This window comes from Solanum stenotomum, chromosome 5, assembly GCF_019186545.1.
Source record: "Solanum stenotomum isolate F172 chromosome 5, ASM1918654v1, whole genome shotgun sequence".
NCBI lineage: Eukaryota > Viridiplantae > Streptophyta > Magnoliopsida > Solanales > Solanaceae > Solanum > Solanum stenotomum.
The window spans coordinates 7114604-7141657 of NC_064286.1; the positions used below are offsets into that span (position 1 = coordinate 7114604).

The following is a 27054-nucleotide window of genomic DNA, read 5'->3' on the forward strand; positions in this document are numbered from 1 at the left end:
CCAATTCAAAAATATTAATATCCGTTAATCTTAATTGGATTTCTTTTAACTGTTTTTTATTCTTTTAGTTGCTTTTAGCAGTTAGATCATAAATATTCACAAAGTGCAAAAATTAAGAATAATCAGAATCTCTTGAATTGTGTTGGGTAAGAAAGAAAATGTTTTTCATGAAAAATAACTTTTTAGAAAATAATTAATTTTTTAATTTATTTTCTTAATTTGATATATAAATAAAAAATGTTATTCTTAATCAAAATACTTTTATATAATCTAATTAATTGAGTACTATCGAAGATAAGAATTGTGGGGCAAGAGTGAGATAAAGTCTTTCCTTTTAAATTTTTTTTTAATGATTTTTTACTTAGTTTCTTCATAATTTTTTAAGTTTGAATGTTATTAAAAAAGTATAGCCGTTAGCTATTACCAACTTTAATGTATCACACTGTCATCTTTTTATAGTTTTTAATTTAGTGTTTATATATTAAAAATTAATATAATTTTTTTTTAAAAAAAAGGTCTCGAGAAAATGAAAAGAAAATTACAATGCGGGGAATCATGCTCTCAGCAATAAGTCGGAGTTCAAGTAGTCAGTCAACCAACTAGCTACTAAAATTTCCCAAAGAAAATAAAACTAGTTATTTAACATGATTTCTTTTTATTTATAATATAGAATTAATAATAAAACTAGTTGTTTATAGATGCAATTCAACTTTATTACTTTGTCATTGCAATAGAATTGATAAGAAGATTTTTTTTGTTGGGATGTAATCTTGTAATAGCTTCACACATAATGTAATAATATATAATAACCATAATAATACATGTGACAAATAGACTCATCCCCCTATCCCATTACATTTCTGCCGTATCCTACTAAAATAAAATTAGACACGTTAAAAATAATGAATCGTTAGCTAATACAACTTTCAAACTAACAATGCGAGTTTAATTTACTCATAATATATAAATACCTTAACCTAACCTCAACTAGTAAAAAATTGTAATATATTTTTCTCCGTATACACATCCCTAAAGTTCCTACTACTCAATTGGCATTTTAAAAAAATCTTCCTTGTTAACAAAAATAAAAGAAAACGCATAATTTCATCTTTTTTAAAACAATTTTTCAAGTTCTCCAATGATATAAATTCATCAAATTATTCGAATTTAATTATTGATGATGTTCTGTTATTAAGCTAACTTTGAATCATTACTTCAAACATTACTTATTTTATTGATACCAATATTTTAAATTGTGTCTAATCAATCAGCCCATCTGCCCTAATTTCTATGTGAAATTGTTCTTAGGAACAATAGTTTCCAGAACTGATCGAAAGGAGAAGAAGAACAGAGGAGAAGAGAAGAGTAATTCTGTATCTTTTCTATTAGAGAAAATATATTCTCAAAAAACTTAACTACAATTACACACAAGACTCTCTTACATAGAGAGATATTTTTCCAAGACTTAACTACCTAAAAGTTAGTTACAGAACTAACTAGTCTCTTTCATATTCCTCATCTTGTCCACCTAGAAAGTCACTCCAACCTTGCCAGATATATCGTCATTCCTAATCTTGTCTCTCCTAGTATGCCCACATATTCATCTAAGAATCCTCATTTCTATTATCTATATCTTTTTGAACATGTAGAGTTTTTAGTTGGTGCCCAACCTCGTAAAACATATTTGTTCTGATTTTCACTCTATAAATCTTGTCTTCAAAGCTCAATGAAATATTTTATCACATAAAACATCAAATGTAAACCATTATCGATCTCCCTATTTTCAAACATCGTTATATTTTTAAATAAAAATAAAATATCGCCATATAAATTGAAACAAAGCGAACGCAAAATAAAGGATAAGAGGGACACTTATTATGGAAAAGGAATAAAAAAAGACAAAGTTTGACAGAGTGGAGAGAAGTAGGCGGCACATGGTTTACAAAGCATCATACTATATGATAGACCCCATATAATTCAAGAATGGACCGCCGGTACCAAAGAATAATAATATAATTACATTAAAGAAATATTTATATTTATAATATAATATATAGTACAATATTTTTACATATATATAAACCTCTTTCCTCTCCAATATCAACCACAATCAATCTTTAATTTTCTTAGGTGCCAAGGAAGGGTCAATCTTGATTTTGAATTTTTGTGATAATGGCATTGTCTAGAGTTGTTGTTGGATTGACCATCTTTGTTGTGGCATTGGTCACTATTGTTCCCTTTACACAAGCTCAAGAGTTTGCACCTGCTCCTGCACCTACCAGTGATGGTATGTTCCACTATTCTCATTTTTTCAATCATACTGACAAAATTTTGTAGCTAAATAATAAAAGTTTCATGTTAATCTCATTTAGTAGACACTTTTAAGAAAATTTAATTTGCTAGAAGTCTTTTGGTGACAGCATAGCTAAGGATTCCCGACAAATTCCAAAGGATTGAATCATACTGTGACAAAATATGATAGCGTAAAAGTTCTAATTAATATTGTTAGTATATAAAAATTAAACTCGAGTCATAACTTAAAGTTGATAGTTGCATTATTTTGAAATCGTTTACAATTTGCAGGAACAACAATTGATCAAGGAATTGCATATGTGTTGATGCTGCTGGCTTTAGTTCTTACCTATCTTATTCACCCTATGGATGCTTCTGCCTACACCTTCTAAATTCCTCTATGAAATATTATTTTAAATTAGGTCTAAATTTGTTTATTTATTTATTTTATCTTTTAGTTTACAATGTGAGTGGGAATTAGAAAGTTCAAACATGGGTTGTATTAACAAATTCTTTAATGTATTATTGGTAATAACATGAAATTATATATTTATATATATATTGTGTTTGTGGTTGCTCCTTCTCCTATTTCCATCAAACTTCAAAGAGGTATCTCAAATAATTTCAATAAAAAGGTGTGATAGTGGTTAATCTAGTTCTCTATTCAAGAGAGTTCACATCTTTGAATAGAGAAAGAACGAGGACTTTCACAATAGAGGTCTCAAGTTCGAAATTCCTTATTTACAATAGGTTAATCTAGTTCTCTGATCTTTTGGGTTTGTCTCCAAGGGCTCACCCAGTGCGGTTTACCTTTTCTATATGGTTTGCAAGCTACTGCAAATTTTAAAGAAGAGCGGTGAGTGTATACATTATTCATGTCTCATCACTAACCATATATGGTTGGATGGTGGTCCTCCAAGATGCCAACTTATCATAAAATTAAAGGGAAACAACTAGCTAAGACGCATGGTTCAATGATAAATGTTTGTAAAGTGTCATTAGAGATAGATTCCGAATTTAAACTACCTCGAGGATGTAGAGAGGTTATTTCCAAAAGACCCTCGACTCGAGTAACAAACAACAGAGCAGCTAACAAAAAAATACAGAAGTAAATAGGACATGAAAATAATAAGGGAAACATAACATAACATACCAAAGAGGGGCAACAACCATAACCAACTAATGTGATAACTGAAATACAGGAGATAACGAGGAATATTTCAGGCTTCAATTAAAAACTTTTGAACTTATAATAGATTATCCAAAATAATGAAGACGGTATGGAATTTATAAAGACAATTAGTGAACAGTTTTACATGAAATAGATTGGTGAAACCAAATGTTACAAATCCTAAAACCAGATAAACAAACACTTCCCAGATTTCTTCAAATATTAGTATATCTATATATCTATGTAAACAAATTCAAGGCATCGCCTTTCCTCCAGAGGCTTTGTTTAATGCTATTCTACACTTATGTTGATGGAAGGTAGAGGACAGAGACAGACAGGCAGATCCATTCTTTTTACACAAATTCAAGCACTCATATGAACTGCTTTAACCCATAGCATACTTCTGGGTCCAACTCCGGGCAGTTGATTCGTATTTTACCCTGTCTGTCTTGTACATATGAGCAATCTCAGGCACCAAGGGATCATCCGGGTTTGGATCCGTCAAGAGTGAGCAGATTGAAAGCAAAACCTGAAGTTAATATAGAAACATTTCCCACCTTAAGAAACATAGACAATGTACACAAACATTGTGAAAGTTTAACATGGCAAGATTCCATCGGAACAACTAAGACAGGAATATATTCTTAGCAAAATCCAGCTGAAGGGTTTTATGTAGATAATATTGAACTGTATCAATCATTATATTTGCTCCGATTATTTTCTAAAAAATTAAAAAAACAAACTAGGTTGTAAGGTAAGAAGGAACCTTGGAAATAGTCAAGGCGGGGCTCCATTGTTCCTTCAATATGTCCAAGCATATACTGCCATTGCTATTAATATTTGGATGGAAAACTTTTGTCCTAAAAGCAACCTGCAAAGATTTAACCACAGATTTAAGAACATTCACATCAACTAGGACAATACAATTAACAAGCTAAAAATATAAACAATAATGCACTCCCAGAATCAGTACAAGATGTTGTTATCAAAAAAGAATCAGTACAAGATGTACTGAAGCCCAAACTGATCATCCTATTGTTCTTTCTTGAGAAAAAATCATCCTATTGTTTCTCACGATGTTTATATATGAGATGTTTATCTGGAGTTACTCAACAAAATTTTAGTTAGCTCAACTCTAGAATTGATAAGAATGAACAAGAGGACCTCTTTCATCGCCTTATCTGGAACCAAAAATATCAAAAGAAAAAAAAACATGTAAAAAACAACACAGCTTCTATATAGTTGTGCCCTTTTTTAATGTTTTAAACCTCAACAACATGACAAATCAATTTCGAAATCTTAGCATCTTAATTAATATAAGAAACTTAAAAGAACTAAACCAGTAAAGGCTCCATCGGTGACACAGGATCAGTCAACCACAGAGACTAACTTTTCCTATGGGCTCCAGTGGGAAATGGCCCAAAAGTATGCACCAAATTACCAACTTTTAATATTTTTATCAAAAGCTACATCATAAACATTCAACAATCCAAAATTATGCTCCAACATAACTAGATAAATAAGTATCTGCTCATAGCACAAATCGATCGAGGGAGACATCAACTCACAAAAGAAATCTGCAACCATTTCATTACCTTAGGAGGTTTAAATGGATAATCAGGAGGAAAATGAATAGTGACTAAAAATACACCCCCAGCATAAGGACTATCTGGAGGGCCCATTATCGTCGCTTGCCAGTGAAACATGTCCTCTCCGACGGGGCCTGTAACATTGCACCAAAAGTTTAGGAAGTTAAAAAAATGAAATGATGAGTGAAGTGTATGCCCTAAGAGAAGAAATGCAAGAACACGTTCATTGCTAAGATACTCTACCCTTAGACTTGAAAGAAACTACACCCTCCTATAAAGGAAAAATGTAGCATGCAATAATTTCCATCGCACAAACAAGGAATCGCAACACAGCCAAACAATAAAACTTTGTCGCAAAAACCATAACTCTGATTGGTAACTAAGAATTGTTAACACCACAAGACAAGGTAGATAGCCAAAATTGGAGATAAAAATTATTTAGTTTGAAGTATCACATTTTCAGAAAAGGATATACTTAACAGAGAAAACTACAACACAGAACAGATTATTTGACTTACATTTTCCTACAAAATTTCCTCTTTTTTGAATAACTTACATTTCCTTCTAGTTTACAACATAACCCGATAGAAGTATATACATGTTTGTTAGGCAGCATGTTGCATCAACTATTCACAATTTACACTTGACAAAGAGGTCATTATCCAACAGTTGATACGTAGATCCAAGAGCATAATTAGGCATCCCGAAACACACAAACTTTTTGGCTGAGGATTATTAGTTATTATTCACAACCATAATTCATCATGTATAGTTTGTCACCATTGTATGTGAAAACAAATCTAAGATTAGATATCTATATACAACAATAGACCCATGTGCATTGAGATACGAAGAGATCAACTAGAAGCCACATGAAAATTACAGAACAAAAATAGCTAAATAAAACTTTACATGGGGATACATTAGATCACAAACATAGATAATCAACACAAATTAATTGGGGTCTCACAAATGAGGTCTTGCGCCTAACTCACACCCCAAAAGCTAGATCAAAGGGAGGATGATTATCCGAGCCTTATAAGAAGGACAAGGTTCTCGTCCAGTGGAATCATCATCATTAACTCCCCCTTCACATCCAGATCCACACATTCTTTATCCGGTTGGAGTGTCATTCAACGACCGGGAACATATTCACAACCCCCGCACAATCCAGAAGCGTGACCCAATAGGTCTAGCTCTGATACCATGGCAAATTAGTCCTTAAGCCTAACTCACACCCTAAATGATAACTCAAACGGAAGAATATTACACAAGTCTTATAAGAAGTCCAGGGTTCTCGTCCCGGTCTAATGTGGGACCATTATCATCAACTCCCCATCACGCCTGAATCCAAACATTCTTTATCCAGCCAGAGCATGACCTTCAAGGAGTGAGAGCTCATTCACACAAACCGCACAATCCAAACGCACTCACAACAAACTCAATGGGTCTAGCTCTGATACCATAACAAATTAGGCCTTGGACCTAACTCACGCCCCAAAGCTAGCTCAAAGAGAGAAGTATTATCCAAACCTTGTAAAAAAGCTCAAGAGTTCTCGTCCTAATCGGATGTAGGATCATTCTCATCAACAAAGCCGGCTAAATGAATTCTTTCTACCCTAGCCTATAATGTCCATTTCATACCAACACTATATAATTAATCTAATTTAATAAATTAGAGACTCTACAAATCTCAAAGACTTCGTAATCCTTACACATACATACTAATCTGTAATCATAAAAATAAATACATCAATTAAGCAGAAGAAAGGATTACCAGCGCTACAAGAAGTAGGAGGATCTTTCTGAAGGTCCTTAAGCTCCTTCAATATCCGCTTGGAAGCCATGGCAGAAAAATTCAAACAACCCTAACAATTCAAAGAGATCTAAACGAACAACAAATCAAAGAAGATGAAATTTATGAAGGAATCTGTAAGAATATATATAGAGAGAGAAATAAACGCGTGAATATTAGCAAAGAAGAAAGATTCTTCAATGTTCAGTGCTTTCGGTCGTCCTTCTTCTTTAACGCGGAAACGAAGGAATGATGAAAGAAACAAGTGGGCCCTACTTAAATGCCTCTACTTATTTTACTCAAAATATAATTTCATTTAATATATTAAAATAATAATAATAATATTTTTTTCAATTTAAAAATAAAATAAAATCATTATTTGATTAAAAGAGAATGAAACGCTTATGTTCGTAGGTGATGGTGGAAATAGTTTGTAATGGTAGTGGTGATGATAATAGTTGATGATAGTTGTAACGATTGATATGGTTGGTGTTGTACGTGATAACTGTCATAATGGTGACAATTGATAATGGTGTTGGTGATTGTAATGATGAAGTTGATTGATGTAAATAGTTTGAAGACAACAATCGAAAGAAGTTTGAAGATCTTCACGAATTTCATTGTTTGTATTTATCTTTACGTCCTTTAAGTTATAACTTATACGTATATTTTACAATATATATTTTTTCGTACAGTTGTTATACTTGCAAAACATAATTTTACCTACTCCTACTATGACAAATTAACTCTAGTCAGAAATTACATTTTGTGAATTTTAAAGTGTCTGACACCTTTTCAGATTAATTTAAATCCTTACTTGGATTCTAAACTGATTGTCATAGACTAAAAAGTGAGTCATACATGTCAATAATCAAACAGATTTTTTTATTTTTCTTAAAATTACGCGGCGAATATGTACAATAATTAATTCTTTTGAGGTTTATAAGTTGCACTTTATCTAACCTTGATAAAAATAGAATGCAATAATATGCATAAGTAAAGTCATTAGGCAATGAAATTGTGTCTAAAATATTTGTACTTCTCGTAAAATGTGATGTTCCTTCTAGTAGAAATTTTGAGATTTATTCAAATATTCTTCTGAGTTTCATACTATAGGAAAGAAATATGAGGATTTCTTTTATAGAGGAACCATATGTTGATTGTTATGAAGTTAATAACAACTTGGAACTGTATCTCATGTACAACAAATAAAATTAATAATTGCAAAATTAAGAAGACAAAAATCCATCAAGAAATGAAAATTATTTTGGCATTTTTAAAAAATTATTGATGAAATATGTCTTGAGATCATGTGGTGCTAATAATTAGTATTGTGCATAAGAATCACCATCATTTGCTTTCAATATAATTGAATTTGACCTCATGGTACTTTCTATAATTTCGAGTGATACCTCAAACATAACTAAGTATCAACAAGATTTATTCGTCTTACTTTAGTCAAAGATTTTGAATTATACTTTTCCTTTTGTTTCAAGTGTCATTGCTACTAACGAAGTTGTAATTTGCATGTATTTGAAGTATTTTAAATTTAGGACATTATAAAAAGATCCCTCACATTAGATGGTATAAAAAGATCACTCACACTAGATGGTATATTAATAAACTAAATGGACATGGCCCTTGCCAGCACAAGCCCAACATTTTATATTTTCATGTAATATAAAATGCCATCCATTGTCCCCCCCCCCCCCCNCCCCCCCCCCCCTATCTGTCCCTTGTTTACTTGAAAAGAGGAAATAAGAGTGAGAAACTTCATAACTGAAAATATAGAATTAAAAAGTGAAAATTATGGAGGACTTCAAAAGTGTCTTAAGTTGTGGTTTACTGATTTTAACGCAATTTGATTAACATATGATCAACACCATCTATTAAATATGTTGCAATAGTTTGCAAGAACTTGAAAATTTTAAGTTTTTTGAGCTACAATTATATGCAAACATATATATATATATATATAAAGAAACTAATAAGAGATGTCTAATCAATCTAATGACTAAAAAGTAAAAAAATTACTTACCTCATTATATTCACTTTCAAATATGACGAACCAACATATGTGCAAATTTCTTATTTCTTTAATCATATTAGAGATTCTTATGATCGTCCTCTGTATCATGAACAATAATATTTTCCTGATCAAAGAGATAAAAAATTTCCAAATATATTGAATCGTTATACCAATCAAAATCCTCGTAATGTTTGATTTGGAGATAAGAAATTCATAGACTTGTTAATTGGTCATATTACTCCTAAGGATTTTGTGGAGTTACCTATTTTATTAAAGCTTTTTGAAAGTGGGAAAACTAAAAAACAAACAAAAAATGTGAGAGGGGAAAGGTAATGTGAGAAAGAAAAAAGTAAAGAGAGTTATTTAAATAGAAGATTTGAAAAAGGGAGAAAAAATCTTGTGAGATTTGCTATTTTCACAACAAATCTTTTATATCTAGGAATGTACATTATGGATGGTTAAAAAGGAAAAAGAGGAGTAGGCCTACAAAAAGAGTAGTCAAAGATGACTTTTTTCAATAACCTAAAAAAAAAAAAATCTTCTCTTATTTTGGAAAAATAATAATAACGTAATTGGATAATCGAGTAATTTAAGTAGATTATGAATAGTTAAAAATGAAAAGAGGAGTAAGCCTACAAAATAGTAGTCAAAGATGACTTTTTCAATAGCCTAAAAAAAGATCTTCTCTTATTTTGAAAACGGAAAAAGGTTAAAATTGCCCCTGAACTATGCGAAATAGACCACTTATATTCTTCGTTACATTTTGGGATAAAAAATGCTCCTGCCGTTATCCTAAGAGACCACAAATACCCTCAAGAGTTAACACCCTAAATTTTTATTGACGTGGCAAGCCACGTGGGACTAATCCTTCCACCTAAGCGTTGCCAACTAGGATTCACCACAAAAGAATTAGACCTTTAGCTGCAACATCAGCCGCCACAAAAGCCCAGAATATCGTCACTAAAGGTTTTTTAACATTAAATTCTGATTTTGTGTTTTTTTCTTCATTATTTTTAAAAAACAAAAAATGATATCGATTAAGGAGGAGTTTGAAGACATTGTATGTTTTATTTTTATGTCATATGTAAATGTATAAAATGTACAATGATGCATAATATAGTAGGAGATTTGAATCGAGAAGTAATTTTGATGATTTTCATTATAATATTGGATGTTTTTAATATTGATAGTGCAAGTTATTTATTTTAGAAAATTAGGTTGCAATCGAAAATTAATTATCATATTTTTTTGTTGAAAAAATAGGTTTTACTAGCGAATGGTTGTTGCAGCCTTAGTCGCCACTAAAAATCACTCATAACCTTTAGTGGCAATATTTCGAGATTTTGTGGCGAATTTGTCGCCACTAAAGGTCAAGTTCTTTTGTAGTGAATCCTAGTTGGCAACGCTTATGTGGAGGGATTAGTCTCATGTGGCTTGCCATGTCACTAAAAATTTGGGGTGTTAACTCTTTAGGGTATTTGTGGTCTCCTAGGATAATAACGGGGGTATTTTTGATCCCAAAATGTAATGGAGGGTATAAGTGATCTATTTCGCATAGTTCAGGGGCAATTTTGACCCTCTTCCGTTTTGAAAAAAAAAAGTGACGTGATTGGATGATCGAATAATTTTGATGTGTTCAGGGGTGTCAATGAGACGGTACGGTCGGTTATTTTTTAGAAAAATAATATAATCCCAATTTTTTTGGGTATATTACAATATATAACCAAAATTAGATTTTTTAAAACCATCTCAATCATATCTGTTTTTCTTCGGTATCGGTACAATTCGGTTAATTTTCATTTATTTACTTTTAAAATATCACCTCAAAATGTACTATTATTAAAAAAAATCGCAAATATATTTGTAACACCCCGAAAATTTCTAAGTTAAGACTTGAGCCATTCTTCATTTACTTGTAGGGTCATATCGGGTGATTCTTAAATTGTCCATATGTAAATTCTTTAGTGTGGGAATAATTTTGGATATTAATTAAGGTTATTAGAAACTCCTAGCACAAAGTTGAGTTGAAATTCCTTACTGATTAAGTTTTGATGTAAGATTTTCTTTGGGTCAACTTCAAACGACTATATCTCTTAGAATATAAAGAACTAGTAAAATTACCCGCGCGAATTTAATATCACGAAATTTATAAAATAATACTTAAAGCATATCAGTCATTAAAACTAAAACACTATATTGTCGTACATACAAGATTATGTAGAAACAAACATTAATAATGTAAAGGAAAATGAAAATTATTACATCTTATTATTTATCCTTAATAATATAAGCATAAATTAATGACTATAAAAATACATACCAGAATCTGTAACATAAGCAATGGTGTCAGTGAGCCACTCAATAGGAGCAAAGTACATAATATTTAATTGTAAAGAAGAAGAAGAGGAGGTTAAGAATTTTCGTTGTTTTAAAATAAGAGAAAATTCCACTATTTAAAGACAACAAATGTTGTGTGATCAAATGTTTATTGTTCCTTATTACAAAGATTACAACTATTTGGAAAAGTTGCAACCATTCGAAAAGGTCACAACCTTTCATAAAAGTCACAACTTTTCATAAAAGTCGCAACTCCTCATTAAAGTCGCAACTTTTCATAAAAGTCACAATTTTTCATAAAAGTCGCAACTCCTCAAAAAAGTCACAACTTTTCATAAATGTCACAACTTTTCATGTAAGAGAAAGGCTAGTTTTGGAAATAAATAAATTAAAAGGAAATTTTGGTTTGTGGTGGCGCCACGTAGGCGGGTAGAAGATTCTCTTTTATATGAATATATGATTACCTGACCCATAACCTATCAAATTAAAGGTATTTGAATCTTCTTTACAACGCCACCAATTTCGCATTAATCCAAGGTTTGAGTAAAAAGTTATGACCATTTTAGTAACCTTATACAGTGTTGTGACGAATTAGACGATGGGCAAACATTAAAAAGGGTTGTTTTTGTCTTTTTACCTATAAGAAAATCCTAAACGAATTTCTTGACTAATTAGAGACCCAAAACAATCAGATTTTAATCTCTTAATCCATCATTCTCTTCTCTCTTAAACCCTAAGGCAAAATCAAAGTAGAAGACTCCATTCAAGATTCTTTCAATCTTTTTCAAGATTCTTCTTCAAGGTAAGTCTTTCTCCAAGAATTCCTTTCTTTCCAACTCAAATTCCTCCATACAATTATGAATCACTAATGAAAACCATAAAATCTTGTCCATAGAGATTTCAAGAAACTAATTCAAGAATCTCAAGAAAGGTTTTCTTGATTGTTTAACTTCAAGCTAGGGTTACAAGGCTTCTAATCAAGTTCTTCTTCAAGATTCTTCAAGAACCTTGTTATTCCAGATATGTAAGGCTATCATAGTGTTGGACTAGTTCGTCCTCACGCCCTACATCTACTTTCAAATCAGTAAAAGAGTAATCTAGGATTCTATCCCTAGATTTGAGTATTCTTGAGATAAGTTGATTTTGAGTTCTTGATTCTTTTTGGAATTCTATTCCTAATTATTGAATTGCTATATGTTATGTATTAAGATTCTTGAGTTGATTCGTTCATGTGTATATTTCAACATGAACCCTATGAATTGAGTATTTATGATGAGTAGTATTGTTGAGTTTTGAGTTTTGAGTTCTTGAGTCGTTGAGTTCTGAGTTCTGAATTATTGAGTTCTGAGTGTTGAGTTTCTATATTGCTATTTAGATCCCTGAGTTGAGTCGTTCATGTCCATAATTCTGCATGAACCCAATGAATTGAGTTATAAATTTTGAGAAGTTTTTTTTAAAGCCAACATTTGATTTTTTAAATTGAGTTTTTGAGAAAGTAAAGATGAGTTTTGAGAAAGAGTTTCTAAAACATGATTAGTATGACAATCGAGTATGCCATCAATGTTTAAGTAGTATGGTATCTAGATTTACCATCAATGTTTATGCAGAATGATTTCCCGAGTAATCAATGATCATATTATAATATGATTTTGAAATATTTTTGAGAAAGAGTTTTCAAGTATGAGTATAAGGGGACTATGTATTCCTAGATGCATCAATTTTCACATTGATAAACGAAAAACTTCAATTTCTAAATGAGTTATGAGTTCAAAAGTTATTTCAAGAGCAGTTACCTCTTTTAAAAGGGTAGTTTGAGCAATTATCTCAAACTAGAGGAAGATTTATGTTTTTTTTAAACATATGAGCATGAGTATATATTATTGGGAGTAGTATTGAACACTGATATGGAGAAGAGTTCAGAAAACTCACAACCCCCATAAACCATGTATGCTAACATGGGTAAAGGGTCATACTTTTTAGATGATTCTTTATTGCTTTTAAGCATAGCTTAGTGGATCCACTTAGTTGAGGTGTCTTATATACCGGCAAGGTATAGGACAGTTCTTGCAGCGTGGGCGAGACGTTGTATCATCACATAGCTCATAGTGATGGTTGTCGTTAGAGAATCTCCCAATAGAGTTTAAGTGTATTTTTATATATCACTTATTATGTTGAGTTCAGAGATGAGAAAGTATTTTGTAAAGCTTTAAATGATTTAACTCATTTATTTCTTTACATTCAGCGTGGGTACATTGTTATATATTGCGGTCCTTTCTTTCAGTTATTTGTTATTCAACTATATTACATACCGTACATTTAATGTACTGATGCCATTCGACCTGCATCTTTTAATGATGTAGATACAAAATCTTAGAATCCTCAACAAGAGTCTGTTGAGATCACTTCATCTGCTCGTTAGCTTTTGTTATATATATATATATATATATATATATATAGCAGTAAATAAATGCTACCATACCTTGAAAAATATTTTCAAAAATTTCCAGGTTTTTGGGCTAAATACATTCAAGAAGAATATGAAAAGGAAAATGTTGAAGGAGATACTCTTGGACAAAGAATATTTTTTCTAAATAATAGGCTTGGACAACTTTGTATGACTCATAACGTACAAAGAAAAGCTAAAAGAATCAACAACCAAATATATTGCCTAGATACAAATGTAGCAACCCAATTGGGATGCGAAAACAGATCCTATAAATAAAGAAGAAAGCATCAGAAAGGATTAATCAAAAGAAGAAATATTTCAAGAGAAAACTATGTACCAAAAAGACGGTATTATAGAAAGAAAAATAATTTTAAAAGAACAAAAACTGCAGATAAATGTAAATGCTACAACTGTGGAGAAGAAGGATACAAAAGTTACGAATGTAATAAAAAAAGAGTAAGAATATAAAAAATTGATAGACAAGAAATTGATTCAGATCTAGAATCAGTAACATCAATAAGGAGCAATGACTTCTATGAAGAACTATATGAAGAATATTCAAATAGCACAGAAGAAGAGTTTGACTAAATGAATCAGGAAATATAAGAAAAAGAAAAAGACGATTCAATACAAACTCTAGAAACTAAAGAAGATCAAAGGGGATACGCCTTAAAAGCAACATTCGATGGAAAATTATTAAAGAAAATCCAAGGATTACAACTTAATCTCAAAACCGAAGATAATATATTCAACAAAATGCAAAGAATGTTTGCAAGAAATAAAATTTCCTATCATGAATATCAAGAAATAGAAAAAGTGATAGAAATCACCCAAACAACAGGAAGACATAAGTTAAATCTTTTAACCAAGCCAATGATCGAACAGATCCTAAGAAAGATTCTTGAAAGAAAAAGAAAGAAAATGAATTATGTTCATCTAGGAGGAATCCAAATTTTTTAGTCAAATCAACTTTTAAAGAAGGGATCAATTGCCCTATTGTCATCAACCTTTCAGATGAAAGATTCATTAACGCTAGAGAAGGAAATCTTGGTATAGTTGAAGGCAACTTGGCTTATACCAAACTTCTATTTACATACTATCCCAAGTTTTGTATCTCACTGAAAGATGCAGACTTTAATGATGCTTTAAGCTTACATTTTCAGGTCAAAAGAAACGGCCTATTTAAACCAGGCAACCATATCATGATCATTTATTACCAAGCTCTATATACAGTTACAAACTCTAATTATGGCAGTGTCTACAAAAATAAATGAATGATCGAAATAGATCAAGAATGTACAGGTATAGCTAGAATTGTTGAAGCAGAAATTCAACAAGCACAAATTCCAGAAGAATATGAAATTCGTTTTGGAAAAACACAAGAAATAGGAAGTTCAGGTAACAATCCTAGACTCTCATTAGCATATGGTAAAAATTCCATAAGAAAAAACTTGTCGCACAGATATTCCAAAAGAATCCCTGAAACCTCTAACATTACAAAGATTGCACGAAGAATCTCTAATGGAACATAATGGATAAAACAAGAAATCCTTATGCAAACAGATGCCACAACTAACAATGTCAAAGGAATTATCTTAGAAGGATTGCCAATATACGAAGGAACTCCTTATACGTATAAAACCTTTGAAGGAAACAACTATAGTTGTACAAAAATGGTAGACTTAGCAATACAATTAGATACAATAAGAATAACCGTCCCTTGTTACATTACAAATCATGAAAGTAATCACAACCTAATCTTAGGAAACCTGTTTCTTAACAGTCTAACTGACTATAGTATAGGGAAAAAAGGAATAGAACTAAGTTACAAGAACAAAACTTGTTTCATTCCAAAGGTATAAAAATGCCTAAAGAAATAACTTTCAGAGTATCAGTCTTCATAGAAATCACCATCTATGATACTAAATTAACAACCTGTTGTTAAATAGATAACAGATCAGAAGCTAGTCTAGCAAAATCCTTTTTAATTAAAGATTGAGATATCAACAAAACCAATATATCAATGATTGGTATTACAGGTGTTAAAAAACGACTGTCACAGTCAAAAGAGAATGAAGAAATAATTCTAGGATCAAAAATTGTTTCTATAAACAAAATATTTGCATTTGATGAACTAGAAACATAGTTGTTACTAGGAAATGATTTTCTACAACAATTTCAAGATTATCATCAAACAATCTACATGATAAGTCTAAAAACTCCTTGTGGACATTTTATTAAAGTCCCAAGAAAACAATATTCCTATATTTTAGAAAAAGATAAAGGAATTTTCAAGAAAAAATATTTAGAAAATCTAAAGAAAATATCCTGTAAATGTCTTAATCTAGAACTAATCAAAGAAAATTTACAAAAATCTTATGGTGAAAATCCCTTAGAAAGATGGGAAAAGAATCAGGAAAGAGCAATTTTAACCCTTAAAGATCCCAGTATCATCATTAGGGTAAAATCAATGCTTTACAATGAAGACGATAAAATTGAGTTCAAGATACAACTCAAAGAATTAATTAATCTTAGATTAATCAGAGTGAGTAAAAGCCCTCATAGCAGCCTAGGATTTATGGTAAGAAACTATGCTGGAATAAAAAGAGGAAAAGCTCGAATAGTCGTAAAATAAAAAGAGCTAAACAAAAATTGTATCTTCGATGGGTATTTTATCCCCAATAAAAATAATCTTATAAACCTGGCAAACGGAAAAACGTATTTTTCAAAATTTGATTGTAAAAGTGGATTTTGACAAATAATAACGGAAGATTCCATTGCATTAACAGCATTTAGTACACCCAATGGACATTATGAATGGATAGTAATGCCTTTTGGGTTAAAAAATGCCCCTAAAATCTTTCAAAGAAAAATGAATAAAATATTTTCCGAAAAGAAATTTTTAATTGTTTATATAGATGATATATTAATATCTTCTAACACATATCAAGAACATTTAACCCATCTGAAAATATTTTCAGAAATATATTTTAAAAATGGCATTATTCTGAGCCAAAAAAAGGCAGAAATAAACAAAAATGAAATAGAATTCTTAGAAATGATTATATCAAAAAATGGAATAGAACTACAAACTCACATCTCAAAAAAGATTGTAGAATTTCTAGATAAGTTAACAACAAAACAAGACATACATCGATTTCTAGGATGTCTCAATTATGCAGGAGAATTCATCCCAGATCTAGCAAATAAAAGAAACATTTTACAAAAATTAATTAGAAATTCTAATATACTTGGATGGACTAATGAACACACCCAGTGTATAAAAGAATTAAAAAAGGAATGTTCTAAGTTACCAAAGCTTAGATTATGAGATGAAAATGATAACTTGGTATTACAAACAGATGCCTCAGATTATCATTGGGGAGCATTGCTACAAACAAATTTAAATGAAATCTGTAGATACACTAGTGGTACTTTCAATGAAGCAGAAACAAGGTATTCCACTAATGAAAAAGGATTGTTAGCAATCGTAAGAGGAATTAGAAAATTTTCAACTTTTCTTTTACCTAAACAGTTTATTATTAGAAATGATAACACACAGGTATCAGGACTAATATCCAACAGACTCCCGTCAGAACCACAGTACAGGAAATTACTGCAACACCCCTACTTCTCGAAATGTATAAAATTACTCATATCTCTATGGAAAGACAAGGAGGATGGGTAATAACTTAAGAATGATGTGGTATGTCCTATTTTAAGTGTTCAAGTGTTGCATCTCAAGTATTGAAGTTAGGTAAGTGGTAAAATAAAAGTTGGCGGAAGTTATCGTAAGTTCCTTCTTAAAGATTTCTCTAAAATTTGGGTCAAATGTATTGGAGGTTTTCTCCCAATCTATAAAGAGTTATGGGGCCCACGACCTATCAAATCGAAGGTCTACGAGTCTAGTTTCCAACGCATCAAACCATTTGTTCATACGACTTCAGAATAGTTAGATATTTGCGTTTTCGTGGGACTGCACAAGCAGGCATGTGAGGTGGGGCCCTAGGTCGGTGGAATGTTGCATATATCTTCTTCTTCGAACTTTATCTTCATTTTTAAGCCAAGAACCAGAGAAATTAGAGAAACCCATTTCTAGGATCAAGTGAAGTATAGATTTTCTCGACCTAAGTCCTTGACGAAAGTTGTTCTATGCGTTGGGCTCATCATCGTGGTATAATTTGTTTTATCATTTCGTAGCATATCACACTTTAGTGTTGGGACAACAAGGGTTTGAATATGTTTGAAGGTTTTGAGGCATATTACAAACCTAAGATCGAGGTAAGACCCTTCTTTCATCGACTTTAGCTTTTACAAGCAGCAAATAGCAATTTGCGACGGAAATACATATTTTTTATCATATTGTCATGGTATCTTTTATTTTTGTGTGTTGATTATGGTCCTACCTTGTTGTAGTATGAGGGAGTTATGAGTAAAAGTCGTTAGGCCACGTGAATTTAGCGAAAAAGGTATGTTAAGGCTATTCTCTTCTTACGACATGTTTTCTTAAAGCTTAGGAGCAATGTAATTAAATTGTTATTGTTGTTATACTTGTAGCCATTATTGTTGATTGTTGGCTGCTCGAGTGGGTATAATCCTCTTTTATCGGGATTCTTATTCAGTAGTAGCGTTCTTATGTTGGACATGACTTAAAAGCTATTTGTATAGGTTGCTTATAACTAAAATGCTCACTTTTAGCTGTTGGATTGTTATTGTTGCATTTGGGCTATTGTGGTTAGCTGCAAGAATGTGATTTATGCCTAGATAGGCTATGTTCTGCCGACAGGGCTATATTGATGACTAGAAGGACTATGAGTTGCCTATAGGGTTATATTGACGCCTAGAAGGGCTATGAGTTGCCTACAGGGCTATATTGACGGCTAAAAGGGCTATGAGTTGCCTACGGAGACATGTTGTTGCCTAAGAGGGCTATGAGTTGCCTATATGCTATATTGATGCCTAACAGAGCTATGTGCTGCCTATGGGGCTATACTATTGCCTAAGAGGGCTATTTGACTGCCTACGGGGCTAGGGGACTATCGATAGGGGTATATAGACTGCTTGGCACCTTCTGGGCTTATGGGGGCCTGGGTAGGTGGTCTTATGTGCTGTTTGTACCTGCCGAGCTTATGAGGGCTTGGTTAGGTTGTTGTTTTATTATTTTTTATAAGTTTAGATTTAGGAGCAGGTCAGTACACTTATCTTATTCTTGATTTATTTATCAGATTATTCCAGTATATGAGGGTACCTCCTCATAGTCTATTGCCTTTCATACTCTGTACATTATTTTGTATTGATGCTCCATTGCCTTGGGGGCGCTGCATTCATGCATGCAGGTTTTGACAGACGATCGAGTAGACCTCCTCAGCAGCAGGATTGACTTTTATCCGGTTGGCTAGTCCTTTTCCTCCGGAGCTGCCAGAGTTGGGAGGCTTGTTAGCTTTCGTTGTATATATTTTCATGGGTACGCTGGGGCCTGTCCCGCCAATCTTTACTACTCTTAGAGGCATGCAGACTCGTGTGTGGGGTTTATAGCTACGTTATGGCCATGTTGGCCTAGTTTGTTGGTTTGCTGAAGCTTTTTAGTTGTGTTATGCATTCTCTTAATATACTTGCTTTCAGTTTCGATATAGAGATCATGGTGGCCTCGACGGCCCAATCAGGACTTTTGTGCTAGTTGGATATTTCTTTATATCAACTATTGGGAATAGTTGTTTCTTTTATGGATCTGTTTAGAGGGGCTTTGCCGGTCGAGGGCTAAAATTTTAAGCCGAGATATACTTGTTTGTTTTCTTGACTGTTTGTGGCTGCCATGCGCTAGTAGCAAATGGTTCAGCAGGGTCGGCTCGAGCCTGAGTTTTGGCATTAGGATCCAGTTGCGCCCTTCGAGTTTGGGGTGTGACTACTGCCCTAATATAAATTGATATGGCATCACCCTGGGGTATGAAACAAGTGAGGATATTTGGACCTCATGCCATCCTCAGCTTCCTAGGTCACCTCTTCTCTATTTTTGTTCCTCCACAGTACTTTAACCGAAGCCACCTCTTTGGTCCTCAGTTTATGGACCTACCGATCTAATATAGCAACTGGAGTTTCCTTGTAGGACAACTCCTCTGTGATCTGAACATCCTCAACTGGGACAACCCGAGAAGGATCTTCTACGCACTTCCGTAGCATAGATACATGGAAAATTGGATGAACAAATTCTAACCCCGAAGGCAATTCTAATTCATAAGTCACTCGTCCTACCCTCCAAAGGATCCGGTATGGCCCAACGAATCTTGTACTAAGCTTGCCTTTTTTGCCAAATCTCATAACACCCTTCATAGGTGAGACTTTTAAGAATACCTAGTCATCGACACAAAACTCTAAGTCCCTTCGTCACACATCTGAGTATGACTTTTAGCTGTTAGCAACCTCTCCCGAATGAGCTTAACTTTGTCCAGTGTCTGCTGGACTAAGTCGAGTCCAATCAACCCTGACTTACCTACCTCGAGCCATCTAATGGGGGATTTACATTTTCTCCCATACAAAGCCACATAAGGTGTCATCCCAATGCTGGAATGATAACTATTATTGTATGCGAACTCAATAAGAGGCAAGTGGTCATCCCAACTTCCCTTGAAGTCTAGCGCGCACGCCCGTAACATATCTTCGAGTGTCAAAATTGTGCGCTCAGCCTGGCCATCTATCTGAGGGTGAAAGGCAGTACTAAGATTAACCTGTGTCCCTAATCCTTTCTGCAAGGACTTTCAAAAATTGGCGATAAATTATGCTCATCTATCAGAGATAATAGATACTGGGACACCGTGTAGCCTAACAATCTCTCTAATATAGAGCCCTGCATAGTCTTTGGCCGAAAAAGTAGCGTTGACTGGTAAGAAGTGGGCTGATTTGTTAGTCTATCAACAATTACCTAAATAGAGTCAAATTTGCGATGAGATAGAGGTAACCCTGTAATAAAATCCATATTAATTGCTTCCCACTTCCATAAAGGAATGGCTATCTCCTGAACTAGCCCAGCGGGCTTTGGGTGCTCAACCTTCACCTGTTGTTGGCAGTTAGGACACTGCGCCACAAACTCAGCAACGTCCTTCTTCATCCCGTGACACTAATAAATCTCCTTAACATCATGGTACATCTTCGTCGAACCAGGGTGAATAGAATAATGGGAATGGTGTGCCTCTTCCATAATTCGATGTTGAAGCCCTGCAACATTCGGAACACACAATCGACCGCTATATTTGAGGAATCCATTTTCTGCATATATTAAATGTTAAAGACTGTTGATCCTGAGCCTTGACTCTAAGCTGCTCTAAGCTAGGATCCTCTTGTTGTCGTGATTTTACTTCTACAACTAGAGATAATACGGCTGTATCCTGAATTGTGACCCCACTATCATCTGCCTCTAACAATCTGACTCTTAAGCTAGCTAACTGATGAAGCTCTCGCGCTATCTCCCGCTTCTCAACACCTAAATGGGATAAACAACCCATAGATTTTCGACTGAGGGGATCGGCTACCACATTCGCCTTTCCTAGATGATATAAAATATCCACATCGTAGTCTTTCAATAACTCAAGCCATCGACGCTGTGGCAGATGTAACTCCCTCTGTCTAAATATATATTAAAGGCTCTTATGATTTGTGAAGATGTCAACATGAACGCCATACAAATAGTGTCTCCAAATCTTTAACGCATGCACAACTGCAGTCAACTCTAAATTGTGGGTTGGATAGTTCTTCTCATGCTTTCTCAACTGCCTTGAAGCATATGCAATAACCTTACCATGTTATATTAGAACACATCCTAACCCAAAACCAGAAGCATCACAATACACCGCATAACCTTCTGAACCATCTGGCAATGCAAGAACTGGTGCTAATGTCAACCTGTCCTTCAGCTCCTGGAAACTATGCTCGCAAGCCTCAGTCCACTGGAACTTAGCTACTTTTTGATTCAACTTTGTTAATGGTGCTGAAAGTGAAGAAAACCCCTCTATAAACCTTCTGTAGTAGCCAACTAACCCTAACAAACTACGAACCTCATTCGGAGTCATAGGTCTGGGTCAAGTCTTTACGGCCTCAATCTTCTGTGTATCAACTGTAATGCCTGCATCTAATACAATATGGCCTAGGAAAGTTACAGAGCTCAACCAAAACTCACACTTAGAAAACTTTGTATAAAGTTCTTGGTCTCGAAGAACCTGAAGGATTGCTCGTAGATGATTTGCATGCTCATCTTTTGAACGTGAATATACCAAAATATCATCAATAAATACAATCACAAACAAGTCTAGATATGGCCTGAATATACTATTCATCAGGTCCATGAACACTGCTGGGGCATTAGTTAATCCAAAAGACATTACCAAGAACTAAAAGTGTCCATATCTAGTTCTAAAAGTTGTATCTGGTGGTACCCTGATCTTAAATCAATCTTTGAGAAACACTTAGCACCTTGTAACTGATCAAACAAGTCATATATCCTCAGAGGGGATACTTATTCTTTATAGTTGCCTTATTCAGCTATCGGTAATCGATACACATTCTTAGTGAGCCATCTTTCTTCCTTACGAACAACATTGGTGCACCCCATGGTGAAACACTAGGCCTAATAAAGTCTTTATCCAGCAAGCCTTTCAGCTGATCCTTCAACTCCTTTAGCTCAGCAGGAGCCATTCTATAAGGAGGGATAGATATGGGTTGTGTACGGGAATAGACTGAAGAGTTGGTGGCTCTGCATCTATATTATGAACGCGAACAAGATGATAAATACAACCCTTAGTAATCATCATCCTCGTCATAATATAGGAAATAAACCTACCTTTCGGCGTTGCTGTATCGCCTTTCCATTACAGAACGGCTTCTCCTAGAAAGTGGGAGCCATAAAAAGGATCTTAAGAATTAAAAGAGAAATAAACTTACAAGAAAACTGAAGTTTATTGCATAGCTCCAAACATAAGAACAAAAGAAACAGATTACGAAGGGAGAGAGAGAGGTTTTCAGAATAATGGAAAATTTAATGATGCCTCTAGAGGTAAAACTAATGCTCCTTTTATAGGAGAAATGGGAGATTGCCTTTATATCTTAGGCATACAAATGGACGGCTAAAATGCTGCCGACAATAAAAGGGGTCCTACTAAAAGATAGTGGAAACATCATGCTTTACTTCTTTTGTCAGAAATGGTTGGATTTGAATCTCTTATAGTAAAGTAGAGATAATGGAGATGCTTTTCCAAAAGCGTTTTGTCCTATAGCTTCTCATTGGATATTAATTTAGAATAGTGAAATGCCACTATATGGAAAAATAATTCCGGCTTTGCCTCTATTTTTCCATAAGGGTCTTTTTCCTATTCATAATCAGGCTTCATGTAAGTTAAGGCTAAACCTTTAGGATTATACATATCGCCATTATCTTCACTACTACTTTTTGTAAAAGCAGCGTCTTCAATCATTTCCACGAGTTGATCTTCATCATAATCATCTAAGTTATCCATTGCATCTTTCAGTTTCTGTTTGAGAGCTGCTTTGGATAATATTTTGGAAGAAGATCTTGCTTACTCTTGAGCCTTAGCATTTGGTTGTTTGGGAACCCAACCTTTGACTTGGATTTGTTTGCACAAATGTTGAATACGTTCTACATTAATCTTGGAGAAGTTCCAAGTAATAATATAGGATATTCGTCTTCAAATATAATATTTGCATAATTTAATATGTTCTGGTAACGTAGTATTTCCTTCCTTGGTTTGGAATTCTTCAAACCTTTTGAGAAATTGTTGGGGAAGAATTTTCTCAATTCCTCCAAATAAGTTCCACCATTCATAAAACCATCTAGGAATGGTAGTCTTTGTAATACTCAGACTATACTTCACGAACCAAGTGTGTCTTGGCTTCAAATAAAGGAAGTTCATCCACGCTGCCTTATAATCATACCAATTATAAGTCTGAGGTTTATGAACCATTATCAGTGTAATAGGAGTATGTAGATGATTCGCAAACCATTCAAAAGAGTCCAAGATTTTCTTGATAGTAAATCTTAAATACTGAATATAATTGTTAGCATCTCTAGAATGTTCAATTTCTATAGAATCCGTGTTTATAAGAATAGCTTCATAGAACCTTCGGGTTTTTAATGAATTTTCAGTATCCACATAGTAGAAATTTGTGTAACAAGGTTTAATTAAAGTGCCTATGTCGACAGTTTCATAATCCTTGTTGAGTGCCATCAAAGGTAATACCTGTGAGATAATGAAATCAAAAGATTCTCCTTTTGGGATGGTTTTAGTAAGGACGAATTTGGTTAACTCAGGGTTGACCGCTTGGGCAAAGGATTCAGGTGTCTTCATAACATAACTTGCTTTGGTTTGGACAGAGCTAGAAGATGCTTTCTAAACTGCTGGTTTTGTTGGTCTAAGATTGATCAACTTTGGTTGGGGTGGACAAAGAAGCTTTGGAAGCTTTGGTTGGGCAGGACAAGGTAGCCTTGGAAATTCGGCTAAAGCTGTGAACTTGTTTTGAAAGGTTAGTTCAGGCCTTATTGAACATTCAGCTTTTGCTGGGGTGAGTGGATGAGGAACAAATGGTCTAGCCATTTTTGCTTTTAGAAGATTGTTATCTCCTTTAGAAGGAGTGATAGGTCTAAACGGCCTCAAGTTTTCCCTGCAAGAATTCACGAGTTAGGAAATCAGGTAGAGAATTGTTTTCTCCTTTAATAAACTCAATTTCAAAATCAAAACTAGATAGTAGAGCTTGCCATCTAGCAAAGATTTGTTTGGAAACAAGATTTTTAACATCTTTTTGTAAAATCTCTTTAGCAGATTTACAATCTACCCTTAGTAAAAATTCTTTATTAATAAGATCATCTTGAAATTTCGTGATACATAGCATGGTAGATAAAACTTCTTTTTTAACAATACAATAATTCTTTTGTGCGGAATTCCAGATTTCGGATGTAAAGCGAACTAATTGTTCTGTAGATTCAAGATCTACTTTTTGTTTAAGAATTCCTCCAGAACCTGCATCAAATTCGTCAGTCTCAACAATCATAAATGCATCTGGATTAGGGATTCCTAGACATGGGATGGTTTGTACAAGAGCTTTGACTTGGATGACAGCTTGAGTTTGTTCAGTACTCCAAGGAACTGGATTTTTCCTAAGTCTTTTATACAATGGTTCACAAGTTTGTTTGACTTTTGGAATAAAATCAGCTACATAATTTAAACTTCCTAAAAACCTGTAAAGTTGGGTTTTGTCAAGAATTTCATTTGGGAATTTAGAAGAGAACTTTAAGGCTCTGCAAATAGGTTTATAAGTACCTTGATAAAGGTCATGACCTAAAAACCTGATGGTGGTTTGAAATAGTACTATTTTCTTCGCACTGACAACTAAACCATTATTCTTAATAATTTTGAAGAAAGTGTTGGGATGTTTGAAATGGGAATCAATGTTCTCTGAAAAGATTAAGACATCATCAATATAAACAATTAACATATAAGAGTAATCATTGAATATGGAATTCATGATATTCTGGAATTCATAAGGGGCATTCTTGAGCCTAAAGGCATTACATTCCATTCATATTGTCCGAATGAGACATTGAAAGCAGTTTTATATTTGTCTTTTTCTGAAATCTGTATTTGCCAAAAGCCTGATTTCATATCAAACTTTCTATAAATATTGGCTTTAAAAGTCCTTTTCAAAAGGTCTCGTTTGTTAGGTATGGGATACCTGATCCATTTCAAAACGGAGTTTAATGGTTTGTAATTGATTACAAGTCTTGGTGCTCCCCTTTCTTTCTCTGCATTTTTGTTAACATAGAAAATAGAACAACTCCAAGGGGATTTATAAATCCTAATAATCTTATTTTTGAAAAGGGTATCAATCTCCTTTTTACAAAATTCCATCATTTCATGATTCATCTGAATAGGTCTTGCCTTAGTGAAAATAGCCTGTTCATTAAATCCTTCAATGTATGGTAAATCTACAATATGTTTTTTACGTTCCCAAAAAGCATTAGGAAAATCAGAACATATTTCCTTTTCAAACTTTTCCTGAAGATTAGCTATTTTAGTAACTATCTTCGGGGTTTTTAAATTCTGTTCGATTTTCTTTACACGAATTTCATCCTTTAAAAAGGTGCTATGTTGTGAAAGGTTATTAATACTGAAAACAATGTTTTCTCTTACAAAATTACTTTCATCCTCTGAAAGAGTTTTAACAAAAGAAAAATGTAAATCTTTTCCAAGAATAGTAGTAGTAATACCATCAAGGTCAGTAAAATAAGGTTTTATCTGAGTGATAAAAGGTATTCCAAGAATAATATCCTTATTGATATCTTCAGTAATAACAAAATCATTTGTTAGACAAATGAAACTATTGCAAATATGAGCTTTAGAAAGCTTATAATTTATTTTCAAAGGTTCTCCTGTAGCGGAGTATAGTTTTGAAGTACTCTTTTGTAAATACTTGGTTGGAATAATACCTTTTACAATGCAATTCCTATATGCACCGCTGCCAAGTAAAGCAATTTTGTTAATAAAAAAATGTTTACTAACTACTATTTTTACAGGTATATGATGTCTCTGAGGCCTAATAGAAGAAATTACCGTTACTCCTGGTGCTGCAGAAGTAGAAATGTCGTTACCTGTATTGGTAACTAAAGGTTCAACTAGGTGATCATTATTGATATTGGAGAGGTCAATACCAATGTTATCATCAATGTCTTCGTGGGAAGAACCCTGGTTAGACTCTAGGTCATTAAAAGTAGTTCTTTTAGGAACTTAATTGGTGAAAATGTCAGTTTCAACAATATTAAGCCGAGATTTGATATTTCTAATCTCTTCTTTGAGACTAGAGACTTCATGGCGAAGATCTAAAATAGAAGGTTCGGAATGGTTATCTGAGTGATTCATGATTTGTTTCATGCTGAAAGGTTCAATTATCGGATGGGTTTTGGGTTTGTCCGTATTGAGAAGAAGATTTTTGAGTTCTAGGCGAAAACGATTCCTAGCCTCTTTATCATTAATGTGTTGGATGACATCGAAGAGAGCTTCTTTCAAATGGTCAGAAAGTACTCGAATATGAGGTGTACTATCACAAGTACAAAAAGCTTCAATGCAGGTGCAATCTTTTCCTGATTGGCTTACATCTGAATCATAATCAAGATCAATGTCTTTATCATCGATGTATCCATCAGATGTCCTTGAAGATTCAGAAAATGGTTCGTCAAGAATAGAAAGAAGCTTACCTTTGGTTTCTTCATCGATGTTAATAAGATTAATTTTCTTCTTCTTAGTTTTAGAACAACATTCATTGGCTTTATGACCAGTCTTGCCACAAGTCCAACATACATCTACTTTAGCATCATTAGGTTTCTTGGACCTAGACTTCTTT

General features: G+C 33.4%; 1 protein-coding gene across 2 annotated transcripts in view; it reads right to left on the bottom strand.

Annotated features, from left to right (window-relative positions):
- Window positions 1–3578: 3578 nt before the first annotated feature.
- Window positions 3579–27054, bottom strand: part of LOC125864576 (ubiquitin-conjugating enzyme E2 28-like) — a 60163-nt gene continuing 36687 nt past the window's right edge. Inside the window, exons 2-5 of one of the 2 annotated variants that reach the window (XM_049544596.1) lie at window positions 6830–6937; window positions 5059–5186; window positions 4230–4334; window positions 3579–3992 (exon numbers count right to left, since the gene is read on the bottom strand). In XM_049544596.1, the coding sequence (XP_049400553.1) occupies window positions 3849–3992; window positions 4230–4334; window positions 5059–5186; window positions 6830–6899 (447 nt within the window). In that variant the 5' untranslated portion in view covers window positions 6900–6937 and the 3' untranslated portion in view covers window positions 3579–3848. Of the gene's footprint in view, window positions 3993–4229; window positions 4335–5058; window positions 5187–6829; window positions 7054–27054 lie in introns of those variants that run through there. The other variant, XM_049544595.1, reaches the window with a different exon arrangement.